The sequence below is a fragment of the Doryrhamphus excisus genome, linkage group LG17, assembly GCF_037039965.1.
Source record: "Doryrhamphus excisus strain RoL-2023G ecotype Guam linkage group LG17, RoL_Dexc_Guam_v1.1, whole genome shotgun sequence".
Lineage (NCBI taxonomy): Eukaryota > Metazoa > Chordata > Actinopteri > Syngnathiformes > Syngnathidae > Doryrhamphus > Doryrhamphus excisus.
Genome location: NC_136373.1, coordinates 13,227,878 through 13,254,432, shown reverse-complemented (window position 1 = coordinate 13,254,432; position 26,555 = coordinate 13,227,878). Strand labels below are relative to the sequence as shown.

Genomic DNA, 26,555 nt, shown 5'->3' with positions numbered 1-26,555 from the left:
TCAAGTTATTCTAGCAGCCAGATGTTTATTCCGTAACAAATTATGTAAATTGTATTCATTTGTTCCAGAGTAAAAATGTCACCATCATAAAACCTTTACTAACTGTACTGGAAATGTTTGAACATTCCTCATAACAACATAACAGCCACTTCATCAGCGACACTAAAGTCATCACGCAGCAACTTAACACTATTTATGTATTTATTCATGAAACGTCTTACTTACCCAGAGCTTCTCTTTTACGATAAGGTCTAGTATCTCTGGACCGAAAACAATTTAAACATAATCCATTTTGTGATGTTGGTTGACTTTCAAGTTATTCTAGCAGCCAGATGTTTATTTCGTAACAAATTATGTAAATTGTATTCATTTGTTCCAGAGTCAAAATGTCACCATCATAAAACCTTTACTATACCTGTACTGGAAATGTTTGAACATTCCTCATAACTACATAACAGTCACTTCATGAGCGACACTAAAGTCATCACACAGCAACTTAACACTATTTATTTCATGAAACGTCTTACTTACCCACAGCTTCTCTTTTATGATAAGGTCTAGTATCTCTGGACCGAAAACAAATTTGAACATAATCTATTTTGTGATGTTGGTTGACTTTCAAGTTATTCTAGCAGCCAGATGTTTATTCCGTAACAAATTATGTAAATTGCATTCATTTGTTCCAGAGTAAAAATGTCACCATCATAAAACCTTTACTACCTGTACTGGAAATGTTTGAACATTCCTCATAACAACATAACAGTCACTTCATGAGCGACACTAAAGTCATCACGCAGCAACTTAACACTATGTATTTATTCATGAAACGTCTTACTTACCCAGAGCTTTTCTTTTACGATACGGTCTAGTATCTCTGGACCGAAAACAAATTTAAACATAATCCATTTTGTGATGTTGGTTGACTTTCAAGTTATTCTAGCAGCCAGATGTTTATTCCGTAACAAATTATGTAAATTGTACTCATTTGTTCCAGAGTAAAAATGTCACCATCATAAAACCTTTACTACCTGTACTGGAAATGTTTGAACATTCCTCATAACAACATAACAGCCACTTCATCAGCGACACTAAAGTCATCATGCAGCAACTTAACACTATTTATGTATTTATTCATGAAACGTCTTACTTACTCAGAGCTTCTCTCTTACGATAAGGTCTAGTATCTCTGGACCAAAAACAATTTAAACATAATCCATTTTGTGATGTTGGTTGACTTTCAAGTTATTCTAGCAGCCAGATGTTTATTCCGTAACAAATTATGTAAATTGTATTCATTTGTTCCAGAGTAAAAATGTCACCATCATAAAACCTTTACTAACTGTACTGGAAATGTTTGAACATTCCTCATAACAACATAACAGCCACTTCATCAGCGACACTAAAGTCATCACGCAGCAACTTAACACTATTTATGTATTTATTCATGAAACGTCTTACTTACCCAGAGCTTCTCTCTTACGATAAGGTCTGGTATCTCTGGACCAAAAACAATTTAAACATAATCCATTTTGTGATGTTGGTTGACTTTCAAGTTATTCTAGCAGCCAGATGTTTATTCCGTAACAAATTATGTAAATTGTATTCATATTCATAAAACTTTTACTATACCTGTACTGGCAATGTTTGAACATTCCTACCTGTTGTACAACAATAACTAGAAGTAAACTTTGAAGCATGCGGCAGTGGTGCGGCTACTTTATGGCTAAATTCTAATCTTCAAAACTACTAAGTAAGTAAGGAAACGGTAGCTCTTTCTTTGACAGGAGCCAATCACAAGCTTTTAGTGCACTCCCAAACAAACACAGTAGGTCATTACATAACAGTATAACAACATAACAGTCACTTCAAGAGCGACACTAAATTCATCATGCAGCAACTTAACACTCAAAAAGTATACCTCAGAAATCTACATTATATACATGTGTATATAATGTTTACCTATGCGAGCAACTCATTCATTTGGGCGCTGCAATGATGTCAGCCTCCTTCTGGGTCCTCTGGCTCCCTCAGGTGGAGAGAGGAAGCATTGCAGCGTCATCCACCATTTTTATGCTGGTTGTTCTCCAATGAAATTCTTTCCTCAACGAAATGCAAAATCGGAAAACTTTAACGTGTTTTTTTTTTTTTTAAATAAAGAAAACCCAACATGCGGCACGGCGGTCTAGTGGTTAGTGCGCAGACCTCACAGCTAGGAGACCAGGGTTCAATTCCACCCTGAGCCATCTCTGTGTGGAGTTTGCATGTTCTCCCCGTGCATGCGTGGGTTTTCTCCGGGTACTCCGGTTTCCTCCCACATTCCAAAAACATGCTAGGTTAATTGCCGACTCCAAATTGTCCATAGGTATGAATGTGAGTGTGAATGGTTGTTTGTCTATATGTGCCCTGTGATTGGCTGGCAACCAGTCCAGGGTGTACCCCGCCTCTCGCCCGAAAACAGCTGGGATAGGCTCCAGCACCACCCGCAACCCTTGTGAGGAAAAGCGGTAGAAAATGAATGAATGAATGAAAACCCAACATCGTTGATGCATTAAAGGGTGATAAAAAATACACATCAGACACTGATGATAAACTATTACTATACGCCCTTTCCTGTCTTTTTTTTTTTTTTTTTACACATTATCAATTCAATTGGCACATAATAACTGGAAGCAATGGCAATATTTCACATCATTTTTTAAAAACGAGACTTATAAAACTTCACATGGGTGAAGCGCCTTTCTCCGCAGTCTATCATTTATTTAATGGCAGAGTCAAGCCAAAGAATGAGCAGTAATAAAGCCCGGTCACCTTCAAGACCTGCTTGTGGTTATTCCTGTCAATTAGCATGTGGCATCTCGTGCTGTCCAGCTCCCATTATTACAGAGGCCCACTTTGCCCCTCACGACCAGGCTGTTCCTTGCTGCCCACTGACTGTCGCACTGTAATTCTCCCACTGATGGACTAATGTAAAATATGGCAACAGATGCAGAGTGCAGTGACTGAAGCGTGATGATTTGGGACCTTCAGGCCATTAAAGCCATAGCTATTAAATATAATTTGAATTTGTTTTTTTTCTCTTTTTGGCACATGGAATAGCAGGTTGTGAGGTGTAATGATGATCACTACACACCCCAGGGGAGCCTTAACTCAACCAAATATTATTGCTGTTTGTACATGGCTTTGTTAATGTGCTTTGGGGTTTTCAGTCTCTGCTATGTAGTTTCAGTATGTTCTTTTGTAATGGTTATTCTCTTTTAGATGCAAGAGCTATAATTACTGTTTTTTTTTTTTGTGTGTGTGTGATTGCAGACATTTTTACTCATTGGTGGATTTGTTGCCATTTGCAAGGTGATGTGGGCTTTCTGACTGAGCAATCAACACTTTGAGTGAACACGCAAATCCCCCCCAGTGCAGTGGTTCTCAATTATTTTCTGTCACGCCCCCACTGGGGGACAGAAATTTTTTCGCACCGCCCGATATTTATTTATCTGTACTGAACTAAAAACTGAAAGAGTCAAATTGCATGCCACGTATGATAAATTCATATATATTACATAATATTAAAAGCCCACTCACATACTAATATGGTATGCTTTTCCTGACCTGTATTGACATCCAGTATCAGCTATCAGGTTATCTAGGTTAGACTATTTGCTGAAGAAAAAAATCATTAAAAAAAATCATTAAAAGATCGATTAGGTGTTAGTTTTTTATTTTAAGATGTGTAGAGAAGCCTGTTTTTTTTTTGTTATAAAACTGGCTTTCCTTTATATATTCATGTAAGGGTTGTTCCTGAACACATTAATAGGAGCTTTACATATTTCCTTAATAAAATTCATGTAGTCAGTCTTCCCAAAAATCCGAAAATATTCTATGGATTTCAGCTAGTACGGATGTACATTGGTAAAAAATCACACCTGACCTGTATTGATATTGTATATTTTATCCACAATTTACATCCAGTATCAGCTATCAGGTTATCTAGGTTAGACTATTTGCTGACCGTTAAAAGACCGATTAGGTGTTAGTTTTTTATTTTAAGATGTGTAGAGAAGCCTGTTTTTTTTGTTATAAAACTGGCTTTCGTTTATATATTCATGTAAGGGTTGTTCCTGAACACATTAATAGGAGCTTTACATATTTCCTTAATAAAATTCATGTAGTCAGTCTTCCCAAAAATCCGAAAATATTCTATGGATTTCAGCTAGTACGGATGTACATTGGTAAAAAATCACACCTGACCTGTATTGATATTGTATATTTTATCCGCAATTTACATCCAGTATCAGCTATCAGGTTATCTAGGTTAGACTATTTGCTGACCGTTAAAAGACCGATTAGGTGTTAGTTTTTTATTTTAAGATGTGTAGAGAAGCCTGTTTTTTTTTGTTATAAAACTGGCTTTCCTTTATATATTCATGTAAGGGTTGTTCCTGAACACATTAATAGGAGCTTTACATATTTCCTTAATAAAATTCATGTAGTCAGTCTTCCCAAAAATCCGAAAATATTCTATGGATTTCAGCTAGTACGGATGTACATTGGTAAAAAATCACACCTGACCTGTATTGATATTGTATATTTTATCCACATCCAGTATTTACATCCAGTATCCCCCCATAATAGATGCCATTCATATTTTAACAAGCTATCAGCTTATTTAGGTTAGACTATTTGCTGAAGAAAAAAATCATTAAAAGACCGATTAGGTGTTAACTTTTATTTTAAGATGTGCAGAGAAGCCTGTTTTTTTTTGTTATAAAACTGTCTTTCCTTTATATATTCATGTAAGGGTTGTTCCCGAACACATTATTAGGACCTTTACATATTTCTTTAATACAATTCATGTAGTCAGTCTTCCCAAAAATCCCCAAATATTCTATGGATGTCAGCTAGTACGGATGTACATTAGTAAAAAATCACACTTGACCTGTATTGATATACAGTAAACCTCAGATATATCGGATTCAATTGTTCCCACTGGTTTTGTCCGTTATATGCGTATACCGGAAAATGTCCGTTTTGCGCATATATCGGATTTATATCCGTTATAAAAAGGCACTTCCTTGACTATGTTTCCAATGTACCTGGACTGGGCAATGAAAAGAGACGTAAGGTAATGAGAATTTAACTTTATTGGACTCTGAGCATAACAAATTGTTAAATACGCTAGGCCCTGTTACGCCCGTCAGGCCTACGTTATTTCCAACAGTGAGGTTAAGATCTCATTCACTGCTGTGCTAGTATTATTGACGTCACTCACTTTTATATTTGTCCTAAATCTGGAGCCAGGAGAAAGACACGATGCGGCCATCTGATATATGCGAGGGAAATTGGAACGGGACTGGAGATTTTGTCCGAAATAGGCGAAATCCGTTATAAAAAATCCGATATATCCAATGAATTCTTATTGGAAATGCATTACAGAAAAATCGGTTCTTTTTTTATCTGTCCGTTGTGAGCGAATTTCCGATATATCCGAGTCCGATATATCCGAGGTTCACTGCAGTATATTTTATCCACAATTTACATCCAGTACCCCCCCCCCCCATAATAGATGCCATTCACATTTTAACAAGCTAGCAGCTTATTTAGGTTAGACTATTTGCTGAAGAAAAAAATCATTAAAAAACTTCCCATTTTTGTAGCTGAAAGACCGATTAGGTGTTAGCTTTTATTTTAAGATGTGCAGAGAAGCCTGTTTTTTTTGTATTAAAACTGGCTTTCCTTTATATATTCATGTAAGGGTTGTTCCCGAACAACATTAATAGGACCTTTACATATTTCTTTAATAAAATTCATGTAGTCAGTCTTCCCAAAAATGCCCAAATATTTTATGGTACGAATGTACATCGGTAAAAAAATCCAGTTGGGCATTAAGTTGACAGCCAGGGATTTTCGCTGGACGGCTTGACCTTGGTTTGAGCCCAGGGAAAAAGGCGGCTATGGCTGAACCAGTACTTGGTTCCCCATCAAACCGATAATGGAACCCATGCATGGCACAGTGACAGAAGTCAACCTTTCCATTGTACTTCCACCAATGTGATTAATTCACCCCAAAAAACGATTTCTTACTGCATAATGTTCCTTTCCTTGGATATATCCTTCACTCTATTCTGCGACCAGCTTAAAAATATCTGGTTGTTGAAAGGTACTCAACTAGAGAGGGATATAAATAATTTTAAAAGCATTAGATATACCTTAGGACACTGAAGACTCATCAATAATTGGACAAAATGTGGCATTACAGGAACGTTGCCAAGTCCGGAATGTCCCTCCAAAATTCATGAGGGATCAAGGAGAAAGGTACACTGCAGGACACCAAGTAGATTAAGGGTACATTCAAGGAACTGTGTGAAAATTCTTACAGGAACTGCTCAATCCCCCCGCATGTGATCTCAGATCCTTTTCAAACAAACCCCGTGATGCAGTAAAATGCAGAGACTTAATCATAAAGTCACACAATTTCTTTTTGTTCACAAGATGGATTCATCTTCTCAAATGTAACACCGTTGCAACGTCATAAAAAATAATCTGAGAAAGTTCACTGGACCGTCATTGTTTTTGTAAGATTTTAGTTTGGTAGGTCCTCAGTACATATCCTCAGATGAAAACTTATTCATTGTACTAGTTTGACAAAAGCTAACATTAGCCACGTATACATGGACCCAAATATTCCAATTCCATTCGGGTTATTTGTTCAAACGGAAAGAATGTAACCTTTGTATACACCTCATTCCGAAAGAAAAGTGCCAATCCGAATGAATATATAATGGGATTCCCAGGGGTGGAATATTCCTTTCCCCAATCCGATTGAGGTATCTTGTACCCGCTCAAACGGAAAGTTGTCAGACTGCGTTCTTTCTTCTTCTGTTGTTTATTGGCGGTTGGCAAGCAGCTTTCGTGTGCATTAGCGCCATCTGTGGAACAGAATCTAAACCAGGGGTGGGCAAACTTTTTGACTCGCGGGCTGCATTGATATGACAAAATTTACGGGGGGGGGGGGGGGGGGGGGGCAGACTATATATTTTACACGTAACAGTCCACCTGGTATTATTGTATCTGTAAAATTGTCATGCAATCTGCTATTATTATTTATTATTCTATATTTATATTTAAATCTTTTAAAAATAATAAAATATTATAATAATTACAATAAAATTAAAATAATAATAATTATATTATTATTATGTAAAATATGCAAATATAACAATGATATTTTATATAATTAATATAATAATTAGCATTGATATAATGATTATGATAATCATAATAGTTCTTATAATAATCTAATAATAATCTAATAATAATAATAATAATAATTATTATTATTATTATGTGCTTGTGTCCCTTTTTTCAGGAGCACTTTGTAAACAACAGACCATGTCAAAAAACGAAATTGATAAAACCATCAAAAGGTTGGCTCAGGCCATGATGCCAGGTTGTATGTTGAGTTTAAATGAAATACTTTGGAAAGATTGGGGCGGGCCGTATTCAAACACTTGGCGGGCCGGATGTGGCCCCCGGGCCGTAGTTTGCCCACCCCTGATCTAAACCCTTCTATACGCCATTCACAAGTCCAGTTTTATTAAAAAAAGAAAATACATATCTATATAAAACATGTGCTGAGCTTAATTATAAAATATTAGCAAGATTGAACTTTATCTTTTCCTGTTCCCGGGTTCGTTCTTTCAGCGAATGCTGAGATATGACGTAACACGCAGCTCCAGACGTTCTTCGATTTAAAAAAATGGAGGCGAGCAATCGGCACTGGACTGCTGCGGAAAGTTTGTTTTTGATTTGAACTAAATTTCAAGACTGGACGAAGGAAAAACTGGCAATACGGAGTTATTCCAACAAGTGAAAGAAAAACTGGAGGAAGTCGGTATCACGTGATGTTGGTGTTTACGCTTTACTGGGCATGCCCCATTGACTATTCTGGTTGATTATAGCGGCGCATGTAGACACGCCATTGGAATATTCATTTCCATGTATACCATTGCTTTCGGAAAGGTCATTCAGAAAGATTCCATTCGGAAAGAGAAAAACTCCTCATGTAAACGTGGCTACTGATCCAACTAAGATAAGGCAACTATGATACGTCATAAGATAAATCTTGTATTTGTCTGACTGTTGCTGTTTTCTTCCTTTTTTCCACTCAGCTGCTGGCTGCACATTTGAAGAGGACTCGGATCCTAGTCTGTGTGACTTCATACAGGGTGAAGAAGATGACTTTGACTGGCAGCTGTTTCGGACGCACAATTCCCCATCCGCCGGCTCAGACCTCCTGCGCGGTGAGTCATCCTCATGCATCCCGAGGCTTCTTTTCTATGTTTATTTATTTTGGGAAGTCATTGAAATAGACAACTATTGTTCCACTGTCCAACCGTTACTGTCATAAACCTTAAAAACTGTTTTTTACCTTGTAGCATTAACAGCTCATACAAGTGTGGGGGAAAAAGTAGGGAAAGTTGCATCAGTCAAAAACAATGTGTCAGGAAAAATAGCGTGCAGAACAACAGGATGAACAGGTATCTGGTAGGTTCATGCATTCATTCATTTTCTACCGCTTATCCTCACGAGGGTCGCGGGGGTGCTGGAGCCTATCACAGCGAGAGGTGGGGTACACCCTGGACTGGTGGCCAGCCAATCACAAGGCACATATAAACAAACAACCATTCACACTCACATTCATTCATACCTATGGACAATTTGTAGTCGCCAATTAACCTAGCATGTTTTTGGAATGTTGTAGGAAACCGGAGTACCCGGAGAAAACCCACGCATGCACGGGGATAACACGCAAACTCCACACAGAGATGGCCGAGGGTGGAATTGAACTAGGGTTTTCTTCTTCCTCCGGTCTGGTCGCTCCAAATTTGCATAACAAAAACGGCAAATAAAATTTCATAGTACAGGGAAGTTGTAGCTTACACCTTTCCTGTCCTGGACGGGAAAAAAAAAAAAAAAAGGAATTGAACTAGGGTCTCCTAGCGTGCTAACCACTCGATCACCGTGCAGCCCTCTGGTCAAAACAGCAATCATTTATTCATTAATTTCTGAAAAGTCGCGAAGCATACAGAGATGATGGAGGGTGGAATTGAACTCAGGTCTCCTAGCTGCGAGGCCTGCATACTAACCACTCGTTCGTTATTCAGCTACACAATCGCATGAAGAACATAGCTGTGAGGCTGCATAGGTTAAATTAACATTACCGCTAAGCAAATTCACCGAGCTCCCGATCTAATTCCAAATCACTGAATGCCAGGAGCAGCATATAGTCGTGGTTGTCGACGGTAGTCACACCTGAATATAAGTTTCAGGACAAGCGATGAAAAAAAACTGACTTATAGTCCGTTTGAACGCTATATTGTTGTTCTGTTATCAACCCTGTTTTTCCTCAAATCCCAGAATTAGTCCTTTTAGAAGTTTTGTATTTTGCCGATTCTCCCGATTATGGCAGTCGCCTTTAGACGTTCCGCTGTCACTGTATGAAGACTTTTGCTTTGACAATGTCAGCACTTGACCTACCCTTCAGCATCTGTTTATCTTAGAGTGGAGTAAAGAAACACACTATTCATACGATACAGTGACTGCCAATTTGGTTTTACAGTCCAGCTTCCATTATGCATCACTTTTAATGAAGCAGTCATCCCACTTTTGTCTGTTTTCCCGCTAAGCCCAAGGATAATTTTATGTTAACCAGCCCCAACACTAATGGAAACCAACATTTTCCTGCCATCATCCTCTCTACTTGTGGTTGCCAGAGGGAGACGGCGTGCATAGTTTATAAGACACTCCTCCATCCTTGCATTAACAAATTCCTACAGGGGAAGTAACAAAGAGAACCGTGTTGTTTCAGCTTCTCACCAGAAATATCAGCATTCCCAGGTGTTTGTTGAAGGGATCCACTTGACAATCAGTCCATCTGTCTGCAATACAGGGAATTCAATGAAATATGTATTTATTTGTTCGCTGCATGAATAAGAAGGAAGTGAAATTCATCTGTCTTTGTCTTGCAAAAGAAAAGAAAAGAGCAGGCACTCGATGCGGTCGATGAATGAATGTCACCGATTGTGGTTTCTTTAAGAGGATACAGTCAATCACAACATTTTAAGAGATATGTCCTCTTCTCGCACGGTGGTGGAAAGCTTGCTGCAGGAATGGATGTGCTATTTAAAAAAAAAAAAAAAAAAAAAAAAAAAAAGCTTTACACTTGTGATTTTTTGATATATCGGACTTACATATCATTCTCGCCCGCGAGGCATCAGTCTCGGTAGAATTCAATTTGGAGTGTGACAAATTCCAAATTTAACCCAAAACTCTTAAACTGCACCTCATTTACGTTCTTGTCATCAGCGGTGCGGTGAGAATCCGCCCCGCAGCTAGCAGCCAATTCACAGCAGGCGATGGGCTAATTAACGCTTCTCCCTTTGGGTTTAATTAAAACTCAGTCTCATGGCATTTACAGCAATTGAAGGGGCCTTCAGCGACGCACAGGTTGAATGAGGCAGGTAGTAAAAATGTACACATGACAAGACATTGGGTATCGAACCATGGGAGAACTACAATTTGATCTCAACATCCTCCGTCTTATTGTTTCAATATGTTTCTTTATGTAGAAGAATAACACCTATTGTTCATTTTTTTCGTCTTTTTAAAGTGGATCACCTTTTTGCTGAACCCGGACTAAAGAAGTTACTCTTGTTCCGCTTTTACCTCCTTAATCCTCCCGTGCTGACTTCTAACTATGTATCACAGCGGACAGCCAAGGTGGCAAGGGATAACTAGAGTTTATGAGATAAGGCTATTTACATTCCGCCAGTATTACTTTGTGCAGCTGAGAAATTTGTGTCGAGGGAAGATTAGTAAACACAGCTAAGACAGCAGCAGCTTGTAGATCCCAGGAGAAATTAAAAAGACTACTGTTCCCATGAATAAGAAGACGGGGAAAAAAAAAAAAGATAGAATGCGGCAAGGTCTTAATAATAGCTCATTTTTTTCTTCATTATTTTGAGTTAGATCTGATATGTTGGACTGCCAGATAAGCTTCCGTTCTTCTACGGGTTTAATGAACTAGATGGGTTGCGGGATGATGACCTTGACCTGTCAAGAAGACAAATGTTTTGTGACTAAGTGGTGTCTAAAATGCATTGACAAGATTTCCATACATATATATACAGTGAAGAAAATAAGTATTTGAACACCCTACTATTTTGCTATTTCTCCCACTTAGAAATCATGGAGGGGTCTGAAATTTTCATCGTAGGTGCATGTCCACTGTGAGAGAGATAAACTAAAAAGAAAAATCCAGAAATCACAATGCATGATTTTTTAACAATTTATTTGTGTGATACAGCTGCAAATAAGTATTTGAACACCTGTGTATCATCTAGAATTCTGACCCTGAAAGACCTGTTAGTCTGCCCATTAGAAGTCCACCTGCACTCCATGTATCATCCTGAATCAGATGCACCTGTTTGAGGTCGTTAGCTGCATAAAGACACCTGTCCACCCCATACAATCAGTAAGACTTTAACTTGTAACATGGCGAAGACCAAAGAGCTGTCCAAAGACACCAGAGACAAAATTGTACACCTCCACAAGGCTGGAAAGGGCTACGGAGCAATTACCAAGCAGCTTGGTGAAAAAAGGTCCACTGTTGGAGCTATCATTAGAAAATGGAAGAAGCTAAACATGACGGTCAATCTCAATCGGAGTGGAGCCCCATGCAAGATATCACCTCGTGGGGTCTCAATGATTCTAAGAAAGGTGAGGAATCAGCCCAGAACTACACGACAGGACTTGGTCAATGACCTGAAAAGAGCTGGGACCACCGTTTCCAAGGTTACTGTAGGTAATACACTAAGACGTCATGATGTGAAATCATGCATGGCACGAAAGGTTCCCCTGCTTAAACCAGCACATGTCAAGGCCCGTCTTAAGTTTGCATATGACTATTTGGATGATACAGAGGAGTCATGGGAGAAAGTTTTATGGTCAGATGAGACCAAAATAGAACTTTTTGGTCATAATTCCAATAAGCGTGTTTGGAGGAAGAAGAATGAAGAGTACAATCCGAAGAACACCATCCCTACTGTGAAGCATGGGGGTGGTAGCATCATGCTTTGGGGGTGTTTTTCTGCACATGGGACAGGACGAGTGCACTGCATTAAAGAGAGGATGACTGGGGCCGTGTATTGTGAGATTTTGGGGAACAACCTCCTTCCCTCTGTCAGAGCATTGAAGATGGGTCGTGGCTGGGTCTTCCAACACGACAACGACCCGAAGCACACAGCCAGGAAAACCAAGGAGTGGCTCCGTAAGAAGCATATCAAGGTTCTAGCATGGCCCAGCCAGTCTCCAGACCTGAACCCAATCGAAAATCTTTGGAGGGAGCTCAAACTCCGTGTTTCTCAGCGACAGCCCAGAAACCTGACTGATCTAGAGAAGATCTGTGTGGAGGAGTGGGCCAAGATCCCTCCTGCAGTGTGTGCAAACCTGGTGAAAAACTACAGGAAACGTTTGACCTCTGTAATAGCAAACAAAGGCTACTGTACCAAATATTAACATTCATTTTCTCAGGTGTTCAAATACTTATTAGCAGCTGTATCACACAAATAAATTGTTAAAAAATCATGCATTGTGATTTCTGGATTTTTCTTTTTAGTTTATCTCTCTCACAGTGGACATGCACCTACGATGAAAATTTCAGACCCCTCCATGATTTCTAAGTGGGAGAAATAGCAAAATAGCAGGGTGTTCAAATACTTATTTTCTTCACTGTATATATATATATTAGGGATCGACCGATATGATTTTTTTTGGGGCGATACCGATTTTTTTCCATCACCCTTAGCCGATGGCCGATTTTGCTTGGGCCGATATTTGTGGCCGATACTGCTTTTCCTGCCTTAATTTACACAAAAAAATGACAATGATAACAAATATTACAGGTCTTGAGTTTAAACAAATATTTATTTAAATGTAAACACTGAACACATTTAAACGGCATTATCAACTATAAAAAAATACAACATCAAGTGGCCAGAAATATTTCAGTATTGAACAAAGCAAAACTTGATCTCAATCAGAAATCACTCCACACTCTTTATTGCTCTCTGGTTCTACCATATCTTACTTATTATGTGGAAATATGGGCTAATAACTATAAAAGCAATCTTCACTCGCTAAATGTACTGCAAAAAAGGTCAGTAAGGATAATTCAGAATGCCGCCTACAGAGAACATACTAACTCCTTATTTCTAAAATCACTAATACTTCAACTTGCTAATATAGTTCATCTTCAAACAGCTAAAATAATGCATAAGGCTAAAAATAACCAATTAGCTAAAAATGTCATCCAATACTTCTCTACAAGAGAGGAGAAATATGATCTCAGGGAAGAAGTACATTTGAAACACTTCTATGCTAGGACTACGTTAAAAAGCCATAGCATTTCAGTATGTGGAATCAAACTATGGAATGGATTGAGTAAGACCCTCAAACAATGCACAACGATGAGCCAATTCAAGAAACAATACAAGCAGTTGATGTTTGCTAAATACAAGGATGAAGAGTCTTGAACCAGTCATGATGTGCTATACATATCACTATATTGACACTTACTATGGTACACATTATGTCATTGGATGCTCATATCACCTCGTACTTCGGTACGGGGTGCATTACGAAAAAACAAAAAAAAAACAAACTATATTATGGAAAGCAGGAAGTGAACAAATGTAACAGTTACTCATTGTAAAAGCAACACAAAGCTGCCTGGCGGATGCCTGTCTGTAAATCATGCGGCGGAAAAATACATCGGCGAACCCACGATCGATAACGATTCAAGTAAAGAACGCAAATATCGGCCGATGTATTGGTCGATCCTTAATATATATATATATATATATATATACGTATGTATATATGTATTTATATATATGGATAGAAGGATTGTTGGGGACTTTGAAAGCATTCCTCCCTCCATCTGCCGAGCGTGAGAGGAGGCTTTGGGCCTTAAATGACACGGCAAGGGCAAGCTGCAACAGGTTTCACAAAGAGAAGCTTTCTGTGGACACAAGTGGACCATCTCTTGACAAATTTGATCAAATGCTGTTAGGACTTGGATTAAAGAAGGAAGGTCACGCCTCTTCTTTGAGTCTGGTTACTTTTTGTGTTGCCGTGTGACTTTGTGTTCATCCTTGAAATTTTGGTATTGATTGGGGGGGGGGGGGGGTTTGACACAGTCCCGGCTAAGCCCCCACTGAGCACTGGCACATTGGATTAAGAGATATAAGGCCATCCCTCGCCACTTCGCATGTCAAATTTTGCAGCTTTATTCTATCGTGTTTTTTCTCTTAATTAACGAATCGCTGTTTCGTGGTTGACTATGGCCTATTAGTATTACAGGCGCCATGAATTGTCTGTATTTATGGCCTAAACTAAACATTTTCAAACACAACAATGGCTAAATAAAGTAAAGTACAATACAATAATGCAAGGCATTCAGAAGGTGCATTCAAATACATGTTGTTGATATGTACAGTAGTATTCTACACTGGTCTCTTAGTGTCAGTAATGTTAGGAAGTAACAGCAACAAGATCTCCTGATGCTAATGTGACTGTGAATCAATATTTTATAGTCTATGCTCTTATTTATGTCTTTTGTATATTTTATGTCTTATAGTATGTCTACGATATTGGGTAATGCAAGTTTAAAGGTGATTATGGGGTGTTATTTCATGTCTAGAGGTCTATAATAATGTTAAAAAGCCATATTCAGAAGGTTATAAACGACAATAATGTAGTAAACACATATCACTTAGATGAGGGTTAAGCGGCTGAACTGTTAACAAAATAAAATAAAAAAACAACAACAATGGAGTTTATTTGTCTTTGTCCACCTGTTTGTTCGTTAGAATGCTACTTCCTGGTTCATGGATGATGACAAAGAGGCGGGGATTGTAATTACGATTGTGTGCATTGGACCGTTTCTTTAATGCCATCACGCAGTAATAATCAATCCCAACCAACATTTTATGGATTTTTCCTTGGTCCTTGGATACCTCTTCAAAAATGCAGAGGGAATAACAGCAAATTTGTGAATTGCATGAAATGGTCTCAAAATAACAATGACAATAATATTGATAATAATAATAATAATAATAATAATAATAATAATAATAATAATAATAATAATAATAATAATAATAATAATAATAATAATAATAATAATAATAATAATTTGTAAGATAATTATTGCCCATCAAAATTTGTATTTTGCATTGGTATTCTGTGTATTGTATTCTGCATCCTGATTAGCTGTAGACGACTAACTGTCTCTCGTGTCACCGCTAGCTTGAAGTATTTGTACGTTTGCAATTTTCTCCGTGACAAACCCCACAATGTCAACCAAATTTTCTGCGCCCAAAAGGCAGACGAGGATGCTCACCATTGCATAAAAGGATTGAGTACTGCAATGGTATGTTTTAACAAGGAAGCAAAAACTCTACAGCACAGTGAAACGACACCAGGATAAAAATATACGTGAGTCACATAATTATTCCTTGTGTCCAACCTCGTAGGTTGATCATTAAAATTAAAACGAAGCTTTGAACTTTTTTGAATGTTTAAACAATACATGCCTGTCTGATGCTGCACGGTGGTGAGTGTTTAGCACGCAGGCCTCACTGCTATTTTTTTAAACATTTTTTGTCACATACCAAAGTACTTCGGTAATAATTTAATTAAATAAAATTAAAAAAAAGAAAAAAAAACTTAAAATATATTATGAAAGCAGGAAGTGAACAAATGTAACAGTTACTGATTGTAAAATTACCAGATGGAGGGCTAGGATTTAATAAGCTTTGCTTCTTTCTACTCCTTTTGGACATGTGGAACTGTGAACTGATTATGTGATGCATTCAATTGTAATCTGATGCATGTTCAAATGAAATAAAACCATTACCATTACAGATGATTGAAGTTTGTCTATACTGACAATACGGGTACAATACAGAATACCAATAACTTTTGTACCGTAGCTAATTAAAGTGAACTCTACTACTTGGACAGGAATAGTTTAGTGTTTTAATTATAGTCATAGACTGTCTTCTCTGCTTTGATACACTTTCACTCTTCCAAGCATGATAAGAGAATAGCCGTTCTTCCAAAGATGATCTTAAAGCAACCTACTCTTTAATGGCCAATAAATTACTGCACGAGATGAGAGCGATCCCGTCTGAAATTACTATCTTGGGGTCGGAGCCTGGTCGACTGAAACATACATACGTTCTGCAGCTCAATATCATAACCTTAACATAGGAAGAGTCACGCTGTCCTCCAGCTCTATCTCCATCCTACTCCTGTCATCTTATATAGGACAAAATTACCTTCCTGCTTCAACCGTCTTTCAACCTCTCACCCCTGGCTGGCCTCAGCAACGCACCGCAGTCCAGCCGCATGCGTGTGTTTGTGTGTGTACGGAATATTTGTGTGTCATTGACATGGACCTGAGATTCATTTGTGTCCGTGAAAGAAGGCTTGAGGCCACGAGAGGAGACAGATACATCTGCTGGAGGAGAGGTGTTGTTATCGCAGTTGACCAGTGGGCAGCCATGCTTTGTGGTTTAATACGCTATTACAGTTCACCCCTTCTTCGCTCCCGCTCTGCATCTACTGTATATATATAATATATATATATATATACACACACATAGCATGGTGGCGAATTATAATAGTTTTATACATTTGAGCGTGTATTTTCTTTCTGTGATATAATTGTAGGTAGGTGGATGATGGCATAAGTGGGTCAAAAATGACCCGGTCAGGTTGTTTTCTTGAAATATCTGTGTAATGAAAATTTTCCATCATTTCATATTCCAGGTATTCCTAAAAAAAAACATGTTTTTGATATAATACCATTCACATTTTTAACGTACCTTTTATACATTTTAAGAAATTTTAGTTTTTGTGTTACTACCCCAACCTTCCATAAGTGGGTCAAAATGACCCGGTCAGGTTGTTTTCTTGAAATATCTTGGTAATGAAAATTTTTCATCATTTCATATTCCAGGTATTCCTAAAAAACATGTTTTTAATATCATGCCATTCACATTTTTAACTTACCTTTTATAAATTTTAAGAAATTTTTGTTTTTGTGTTACTACCCCAACCTTCCATAAGTGGGTCAAAAATTACCCAGTCAGGTTGTTTTCTTGAAATATCTTTGGAATGAAAATTTTTCATCATTTCATATTCCAGGTATTCCTAAAAAAAACATGTTTTTGATATCATACCGTTCACATTTTTAACTTACCTTTTATAAATTTTAAGACATTTTTGTTACTACCCCAACCTTCCATAAGTGGGTCAAAAATGACCCGGTCAGGTTGTTTTCTTGAAATATCTTCGTAATGAAAATTTTTATCATTTCATATTCCAGGTATTCCTAAAAACATGTTTTTAATATCATACCATTCACATTTTTAACTTACCTTTTATAAATTTTAAGAAATTTTAGTTTTTGTGTTACTACCCCAACCTTCCATAAGTGGGTCAAAAATTACCCAGTCAGGTTGTTTTCTTGAAATATCTTTGGAATGAAAATTTTTCATCATTTCATATTCCAGGTATTCCTAAAAAAAACATGTTTTTGATATCATGCCATTCACATTTTTAACTTACCTTTTATAAATTTTAAGACATTTTTGTTACTACCCCAACCTTCCATAAGTGGGTCAAAAACGACCCGGTCAGGTTGTTTTCTTGAAATATCTTCGTAATGAAAATTTTTATCATTTCATATTCCAGGTATTCCTAAAAAACATGTTTTTAATATCATACCATTCACATTTTTAACTTACCTTTTATAAATTTTAAGAAATTTTTGTTACTACCCCAACCTTCCATAAGTGGGTCAAAAATGACCCAGTCAGGTTGTTTTCTTGAAATATCTTCGTAATGAAAATTTTCCATCATTTCATATTCCAGGTATTCCTAAAAAAACATGTTTTTGCTATCATACCGTTCACATTTTTAACTTACCTTTTATAAATTTTAAGAAATTTTTGTTTTTGTGTTACTACCCCAACCTTCCATAAGTGGGTCAAAAATTACCCAGTCAGGTTGTTTTCTTGAAATATCTTTGTAATGAAAATTTTTCATCATTTCATATTCCAGGTATTGCTAAAAAAAAAAACAAAAAAAAACACGTTTTTGATATCATACCATTCACATTTTTAACTTACCTTTTAGAAATTTTAAGAGATTTTAGTTTTTGTGTTACTACCCCAACCTTCCATAAGTGGGTCAAAAATTACCCGGTCAGGTTGTTTTCTTGAAATATCTTCGTAATGAAAATTTGTCATCATTTCATATTCCAGGTATTCCTAAAAAACATGTTTTTAATTTCATACCATTCACATTTTTAACTTACCTTTTATAAATTTTAAGAAATTTTTGTTACTACCCCAACCTTCCTTAAGTGGGTCAAAAATGACCCGGTCAGGTTGTTTTCTTGAAATATCTTCGTAATGAAAATTTTCCATCATTTCATATTCCAGGTATTCCTAAAAAAACATGTTTTTAATATCATATCATTCACATTTTTAACTTACCTTTTATACATTTTAAGAAATTTTAGTTTTTGTGCTACTACCCCAACCTTCCATAAGTGGGTCAAAAATGACCCGGTCAGGTTGTTTTCTTGAAATATTTTCATAATGAAAATTTTTCATCATTTCATATTCCAGGTATTGCTAAAAAAAAACAAAAAAAACACGGTTTTGATATCATACCATTCACATTTTTAACTTACCTTTTAGAAATTTTAAGAGATTTTAGTTTTTGTGTTACTACCCCAACCTTCCATAAGTGGGTCAAAAATTACCCGGTCAGGTTGTTTTCTTGAAATATCTGCGTAATGAAAATTTTTCATCATTTCATATTCCAGGTATTCCTAAAAAAAACATGTTTTTAATATCATACCGTTCACATTTTTAACTTACCTTTAATACATTTTAAGAAATTTTTGTTTCCAGTTTTTGGGTGTGAAGCTTAAAACTGTTATTATGTGCCTCCTTCTCTTTACACTCGAATGTTATCACAACGTTTAAGTACAAAATGCATACATTATCCCAATGGAAGTAACAGAATGCAGTGCTCCTGTTAACTAGGCTGACATTCTTTAGTTTGTTGTTTTGCCAACCCGCAGAATTAGTTTTAATCAGCTACAGCTGAGTAACTTTAATGGTGGCAATTAAGTGTTGGGCTTACCATAGAAATCAAGCTCGTTACAGCTTGTTAAGACACAGTTAATTATGTCAGTCATAATTAAAATGGAAACACTTTGGGTTTTATGACCGCCTCCATTTCGGTCATTGTCTTCCTTCTGTTGTATATATTATTTTTGTAATTAAATAAGTAGGTAGACTTTGCTTCTTTGGTCTCCGAGCATAAAATTCCACATGATGAAATCACTTTTTTTTTTTTTTTTACAGTCAGGTAAAAAGAATAAGGATACAGGGTATGCAAAGGAAAGCAAAAGTTTCTTTATATGGTGTTTTTTTTTCCAACTGAGCTGTACGAGTTGAAAAACCTTGAGAGTTCTCTGTGGCGTCTAGTCAGAGATATACTGTAACCATGGTTTGCAGGCCAATACAAACTCTAAAGATCGACATATTTTTTTTTTCACAAAAACACTTGCTGTACACTCCCGTACAAAGGAAAGAACTGCATGCCTTCCACTGCCATTTTAACACTCAGTGTTATCAGAACGAAACTAAACCATAGCAGTCTATTTGTCATGAACACACCAGGTTTCAAATTACGTTGTATTTGTTTAAAGAAGACCTATTATGCTTTTCACACTTTTCTGACCTATAAATGTTGTTAGAATGTTGTATTATCGTGCTAAACAATGGCAAAGTTTCTGAATTTCAGAACTTTTTTTTTGTAACACAAGCCACGTTTACATAAGGAGTTTTTCCTCTTTCCGAATGGAATCTTTCCGAATGACCTTTCCGAAAGCAATGGTATACATGGAAAGGAATATTCCAATGGCGTGTCTACATGCGCCGCTATAATCAACCAGAATAGTCAATGGGGCATGCCCAGTAAAGCGTAAACACCAACATCACGTGATACCGACTTCCTCCAGTTTTTCTTTCAGTTGTCGGAATAACTCCGTATTGCCAGTTTTTCCTTCGTCCAAAGTCACCGCCTGTACAAGCCGAGTCGGACCAATCATCGAGGAGTGGGCACGCACGGAGGCGGACTGTAGGTGGAATAAATTAAAGTTAATGTTAAAATGAACTGTTTTAGAAATCTAAGGAAATATAGTTGGAATAGGTGCAAATTCTGGAAGATCTAGCAAACTTTTTGTGCGGGTTATTGTGTGTAGCTGCTCTATAGGAGTCTACAACTCAATACAAAGGGTGGAAATTGTTTTTTCTCTTCTTGAGCAATCAGCAGTCAAACATAGTAGGTAAGTTTTAGCTCTCAATTTCAGTTGTTTTAATTTTATTTGTACAATGTGCAATTCAATTCTCCCACTTTGGGCCTACTCAACTATTCCAAAACTGCGAGAGTTTGAGTCAGATATTTAGTGAACTTTTATCATGGAAACGCCAAGAAAATGCATATCTAACTGAAATTGTCAATCTTTCTGATTGACATTACGTCAGTCTTTATCATTTAGCATGGTCGCTCACCTAATCACTTCTGGTTGAAAGCTTTTCTTCCAAAGACATTCAATGGGCTGATTTTCTTAATTATCGCACCTTCAGACAGAGAAGGAGGAACCTGTTTAGTGGAGTGAGCCAATTGGTCAGAATGATAAAGTGTCCTCTGAGGAGCACAAGTGGACTCCGGCGGCTCGCCAGGATGATATCTTCCAACTCATTAGCTCTAGGTAGATAAGATCACAAGCTTTTCACCAATGCTGGTCCGCTGCATTGACTGTAAATCTAAATTATACCTTTGAATCACTTTATCTCTTCTTTGTTCACCGCTACAGATGTAGATGAGCCATTCATTTGGATAATAAAGATGTATACGTACCAGCCAATGGGGACCTTTGTCTAAGTACTTTGTACACGCATATGATGCACAGATAGCATCAAAGCACCCATCCATGCATATGTACATGCAGTACATGCAGTACATATTTAACAGTAGTCCCCTACATTTAACAATGTAATGCAGAAATGCCAAAGAAGATAACGGGTGAGCTCACACAATACAGACTGACGTTTGTGACTCTGCAGGTTTCAGTCATGTCGCAGGCGGGGTACACCCTGGACTGGTGGCCAGCCAATCACAGGGCACATATAGACAAACAACCATTCACACTCACATTCATACCTATGGACAATTTGGAGTCGCTAATTAACCTAGCATGTTTTTGGAATGTGGGAGGGAACCGGAGTACCCGGAGAAAACATGCAAAGTCCACACAGAGATGACCGAAGGTGAAATCGAACCCGGTCTCCTAGCTGCGTGGCCTATGCACTAACCACTCATTATCTGAAAATGTCAATCATTTTCAAGTCACCAGGCTAGTCCGAGTCAAGTCCTGAGTTGTTTATTATTCATTCATTCATTCATTTTCTACCGCTTATCCTCACGAGGGTCGCGGTGGTTGCTGGAGCCTATCCCAGCTGTCTTTGAGCGAGAGGCGGGGTACACCCTGGACTGGTCGCCAGCCAATCACAGGGCACATATAGACAAACAACCATTCACACTCACATTCATACCTATGGACAATTTGGAGTCGCCAATTAACCTAGCATGTTTTTGGAATGTGGGAGGAAACCGGAGTACCCGGAGAAAACCCACGCATGCACGGGGAGAACATGCAAACTCCACACAGAGATGGCCGAGAGTGGACTTGAACCCCGGTCTCCTAGCTGTGTGGCCTAAACCACAGCCCTTACTTTTACTCATTCACTGAAAATGTCAATCATTTTCAAGTCACCTATCCCAGCTGTCTTCAGGTAAGAGGCAGGGTACACCCTGGACTGGTGGCCAGCCAATCACAGGGCACATATAGACAAACAACCATTCACACTCACATTCATACCTATGGACAATTTGGAGTCGCTAATTAACCTAGCATGTTTTTGGAATGTGGGCAGAAACCGGAGTACCCAGAGAAAACCCATGCATGCACGGGGAGAACATGCAAACGCCACACAGAGATGGCCGAAAATGGAATCGAACCCTGGTCTAACCACTCATCCACCGTGCAGCCCGCCAATCGTTTTCATATTTTGAAAATGTAACATTTAACAGGTTGAGGGAGCTGACATTTACTGTGGCAGGGTTTCTTTTTTTTAATCTATATTATGAACAGAAAAGAAAACCTAGGTTTCATCATCAACCGGATGATGCTGATGTAAAACTACAGTATGTTCATGAAATACCTGCCAGTCTATCAAAGAACGTTTGAGGTTGTGGTAAAAGCAGCCAACCCAGTAAAACAGTCCCGTGTTGCCATTAATCAACAAGCCTCTGGTGTCGGAATGAAATACTCGCACATATATCTCACGAGGGTTACTATATGTGAATACTGAAGCCTTCATTTTGGTTTCCCTGTTGCACCTCGGTGTCATTGTGCACGGCGGTCCGCTTTGTTTACGTGCCTAATCTCAGCTGAAAACGACACCAGGCTGGTGCCCTTTCTCGGAGACATAAGAACAGCACACCCAGATGGGTATGTTGGAACCTGATATTCTACTCACTGCAGACTCTCAGGTTCACATGAATCCTGTGCACCATTGACTCCTTTCAGTGGAATTACCTTTTCCATTCGTCCACCCATCCATCAAATTCTGTTATGCAGGCTTGTTGCAGCTGACATTTGGCCCCTAATACTCCCAACAAGGAGGGATTATTTTGGTGATATGTGTTTGTAATATTGCAGTTTTATTCCGACAAAATTCTAGAGTTTCTCATTGAATAATTCATAAATCTTGATAACAAAATGCAGGTCTATGCAGAAAGTGGCACGGTATGCAGTATACACAGCTCAGACCTCACCATAGCTGAGGTCAGCCATCTATAAGAGATTAACTCTGTGAGTGTGTTTTGGCTTTTTCTGGGCCATCCGTATCAACGGTGTTCAATAAAAGAAATGGAAATGAAAAAGAAGAACACAAATCAGACGTTAGTAGACTTATGGAGGGTTTAGTTTAGTGTCCGTGCCGAAACAGTTGAGCCAGGAATTGCCCGCTTGGTCGAAACTCGACAAGTTTAGATGAGTGACGTCCAGCTTCTGTATGTGTCCTCATTTGTGTTTTCATTTTTTATATTGGTAAACGTGGGGTGGCACGGCGGTCTAGTGGTTAGTGCGCAGACCTCACAGGTAGGAGACCAGGGTTCAATTCCAGCCTCGGCTGTGTGGAGTTTGCATGTTCTCCCCGTGCATGCGTGGGTTTTCTCCGGGTACTCCGGTTTCCTCCCACATTCCAAAAAAACATGCTAGGTTAATTGGCGACTCTAAATTGTCCATAGGTATGAATGTGAGTGTGAATGGTTGTTTGTCTATATGTGCCCTGTGATTGGCTGGCCACCAGTCCAGGGTGTACCCCGCCACTCGCCCAAAGACAGCTGGGATAGGCTCCCCCTGCGACCCTCGTGAGGAAAAAGCGGTAGAAAATGAATGAATGAATATTGGTAAACATGGGGCGGCACGGTGATCTAGTGGTTAGCGCACAGACCTCACAGGTAGGAGACCTCGGCCATCTCTGTGTGGAGTTTGCATGTTCTCCCCGTGCATGTGTGGGTTTTCTCCGGGTACTCCGGTTTCCTCCCACATTCCAAAAAGGTTAATTGGCCACTCCAAATTGTCCATAGGTATGAATGTGAGTGTGAATGGACCTGTTATGCTTTTTCCACTTTTCCAACCTATAAATGTAGTTAGAATGTAGTATTCCCGTGTTAAATGATGCCAAAGTTTCAGATAATGAGGTTTAAGCATTTGGAAGTGAGCCCTGAAATTAGTTTGGGATGGCTCAAAACACCCGGTTTCAAAGCCTTTTCCCACCATGATTAGTGGCTCTACTCAAGTTTTTTTTCACACACTGGTTGTCCCCAAAACACATTAGACGTTACCGATGCGGTAGAAAACCTAAAGCTAAAATGCTAAAGCTACTTACCATTGAGAGACATCCTGAAGTAACCTCTTTTCTTGAGAAACTTTTACTGAGAAACATACTGTCCAGTCTCCATTACCGGATCGGATTCGGGATCCAACACATATGGTTGTTAAAAGTGGACATTTTAAAAAAGATAAATCGCCGTTTATTATCAACTAACTCCTTCTCTGTTAATCAACTCTTTCTAGAGTGTGATCAACCACAGCAGAGTGGACGAAATCGCCATTTATTATCAACTCCGATACAGCTAGCGGCACAAACCGGAACCGTGGGTGGAATACATTGAAAAAAGACCGTTTTCACAGGAAACACAAAATCTAAAGAAATACAGCTGAATAGGTGCAGATTCTGGAAGAACTAGAAAGCTTTCTGTGCTGGTTATTGTGTGTAGCTGCCCTATAGGAGTCCACAACTCACACAACAAAGGTCCGAAAAAATTTGCATAATAGGTCCCCTTTAGCATTCTCCTTTAGCAGCTTCATTAGCTTATTCCTTTTCAAAAAGGTATGACACTTTTTAACATTTGGTTTTTGGTACAACATTTGCAACATGGAGTCTCATCACATATGTACGCATATATTTTCGTTCAGTTTGTCCACGGGGGAATTGCCGTAGTCAAGAAGTAGCTACTTTGTGACAGCCCTGTTTGCCTGAAAGTATTCCGATTATGTATTATCCGGAATGGAATTAAATGTCTAATTATTTGTCATATTTCTGTGATTGGTTAGTGACCAGTTCAGGGTGTCACCTGAAGTCAACTGGGATAGGATCCAGCATACCCCTGCGGCCCTATTGAGGACCAGCGGTATAGAAAATGGATGGATAGTTCGCCATATAAATCGGTAATGCTAACTGCTAGTACGGATATTGGATTTCCAATGTAAACTAGCATGGAGCATTTAAAATGTAAAGTAAGTCATAATTGTATGTTCAGTTTTATATTGCTTGTGAAGGCTCGGAAATGGAACTGGACTGGAGGCTTCATTGATAACCTATTATCAAACCAAAAATTAACCTCTTTTGCCTCCACAGTGGTGCGCGCCCCACTACTTGAGGTCGGCAGAACAGAGTGCATTGTTTCTTCAAGGATCCTCTGTTTTATTGCAAGCGTATTGTGACAATAATATAAAAGACTCTCAGTCTTTCACTTTATTTACTTATTGTTCTTTTAGTAACAGATTCTGAAACAGTGGGTGACTGCGTTTAAACGCGGGGAATAAGATGTTTTCATGTGGGAGTATGAAAACTGCCTTCGGTTGCTCACAAATGCAGCACACTGTGTCCCTCGGGTTCACCAGAGAGAACTGCGCTTTGAAGGTTTCACTTAATGACTCCTGTTCTACAACAACACTTAAAAAGTCTTTTTTCAATTTCACAGATGTCGAGCCTTGATAAAACACGTTGTGAACGTATTCATATTAGTTGTTGTTGTTCTTCCCGTCACAGTTATATCAACTGTGTCTCTGATAGATGTAAAATTCTTGCTTTTACTGAAAGGATCTTCCTGATGCATCACATTGAAAGACGCTCATAATACCAGTGCTGGATAGCCATTCATATCTGACAGTACCCGTGGGTGTGTGCCCATTGATCCACCACCGTGGGACCTAATGATTGATTTGTTTTTTAGATGGACAGTGCAAAGTAGCGATCCATAAACCGGGAGGGGTTCTTGAGTGTTGTTTGTTTCATCTCTGTTTCCTTGGAAGAACATTGATTTGAGATGTAGGAACCTCTTGAGTTTGACATGTGGAGTATCAGGAAGTGACGAGTGGGTACTTGACACAAGGAGGAGTTCACGTTCTCACCTGTTGGTCTCATTCTCAGGTGCGGTGCAGTCTCTTTGAACATTGTTGCCGTAATAACTCTTGTCGTGGCCAACAATCTGTCAGTAATTGATATGTACTTCGGCTTCTGGGTGGGGGACATTTGCATTAAATTGTGGTGATAATGACCGTGAAAGGCTCGATGCCAAAGTGAAGATTGATGGCGATTTGAATTATACACAATAAGTCATATATCACACTGAGTCTTGCGGGACCAATGCGCTCCCTTGCATTTATTGCTTGTTTTAGGTGGATTGACACACTGGATCATGTAGATATTCAATGTCAAATCGTCTTTCTGTTGCTAATACGTCCTCTTTATCTTGGTGTCTGACAAGCAGGAAATGAATGAATGATTACATTTTGTATTTATGGTTTGCATGTTGGCCACACAGTCAGGAGAAGGGGAAGATCTGGGTTCAAATTTGTATATTCTCCGGGTACTCTGGTTTCCTCCATTATTCCAAAAATATAAGAATATTTGGAGACTCTAAATTGTCCATAGTTAGGATGTGAGTGTGAATGGTTGTTTGTCTATTTGTGCCCGGCGATTTGCTGGCAACTA

At 38.4% G+C, this 26,555-nt stretch overlaps 1 protein-coding gene across 5 annotated transcripts in view; it reads left to right on the top strand.

The window, feature by feature from the left end:
* The window catches only part of LOC131136968 (receptor-type tyrosine-protein phosphatase U), a 302,752-nt gene that overhangs the window by 76,164 nt on the left and 200,033 nt on the right, over nucleotides 1-26,555 (top strand). For all 5 annotated transcript variants that reach the window (XM_078798065.1, XM_058084359.2, XM_058084358.2 and 2 more), the window contains exon 2: nucleotides 8,163-8,294. In XM_078798065.1, the coding sequence (XP_078654191.1) occupies nucleotides 8,163-8,294 (132 nt within the window). The remainder of the gene's footprint in view (nucleotides 1-8,162; nucleotides 8,295-26,555) is intronic.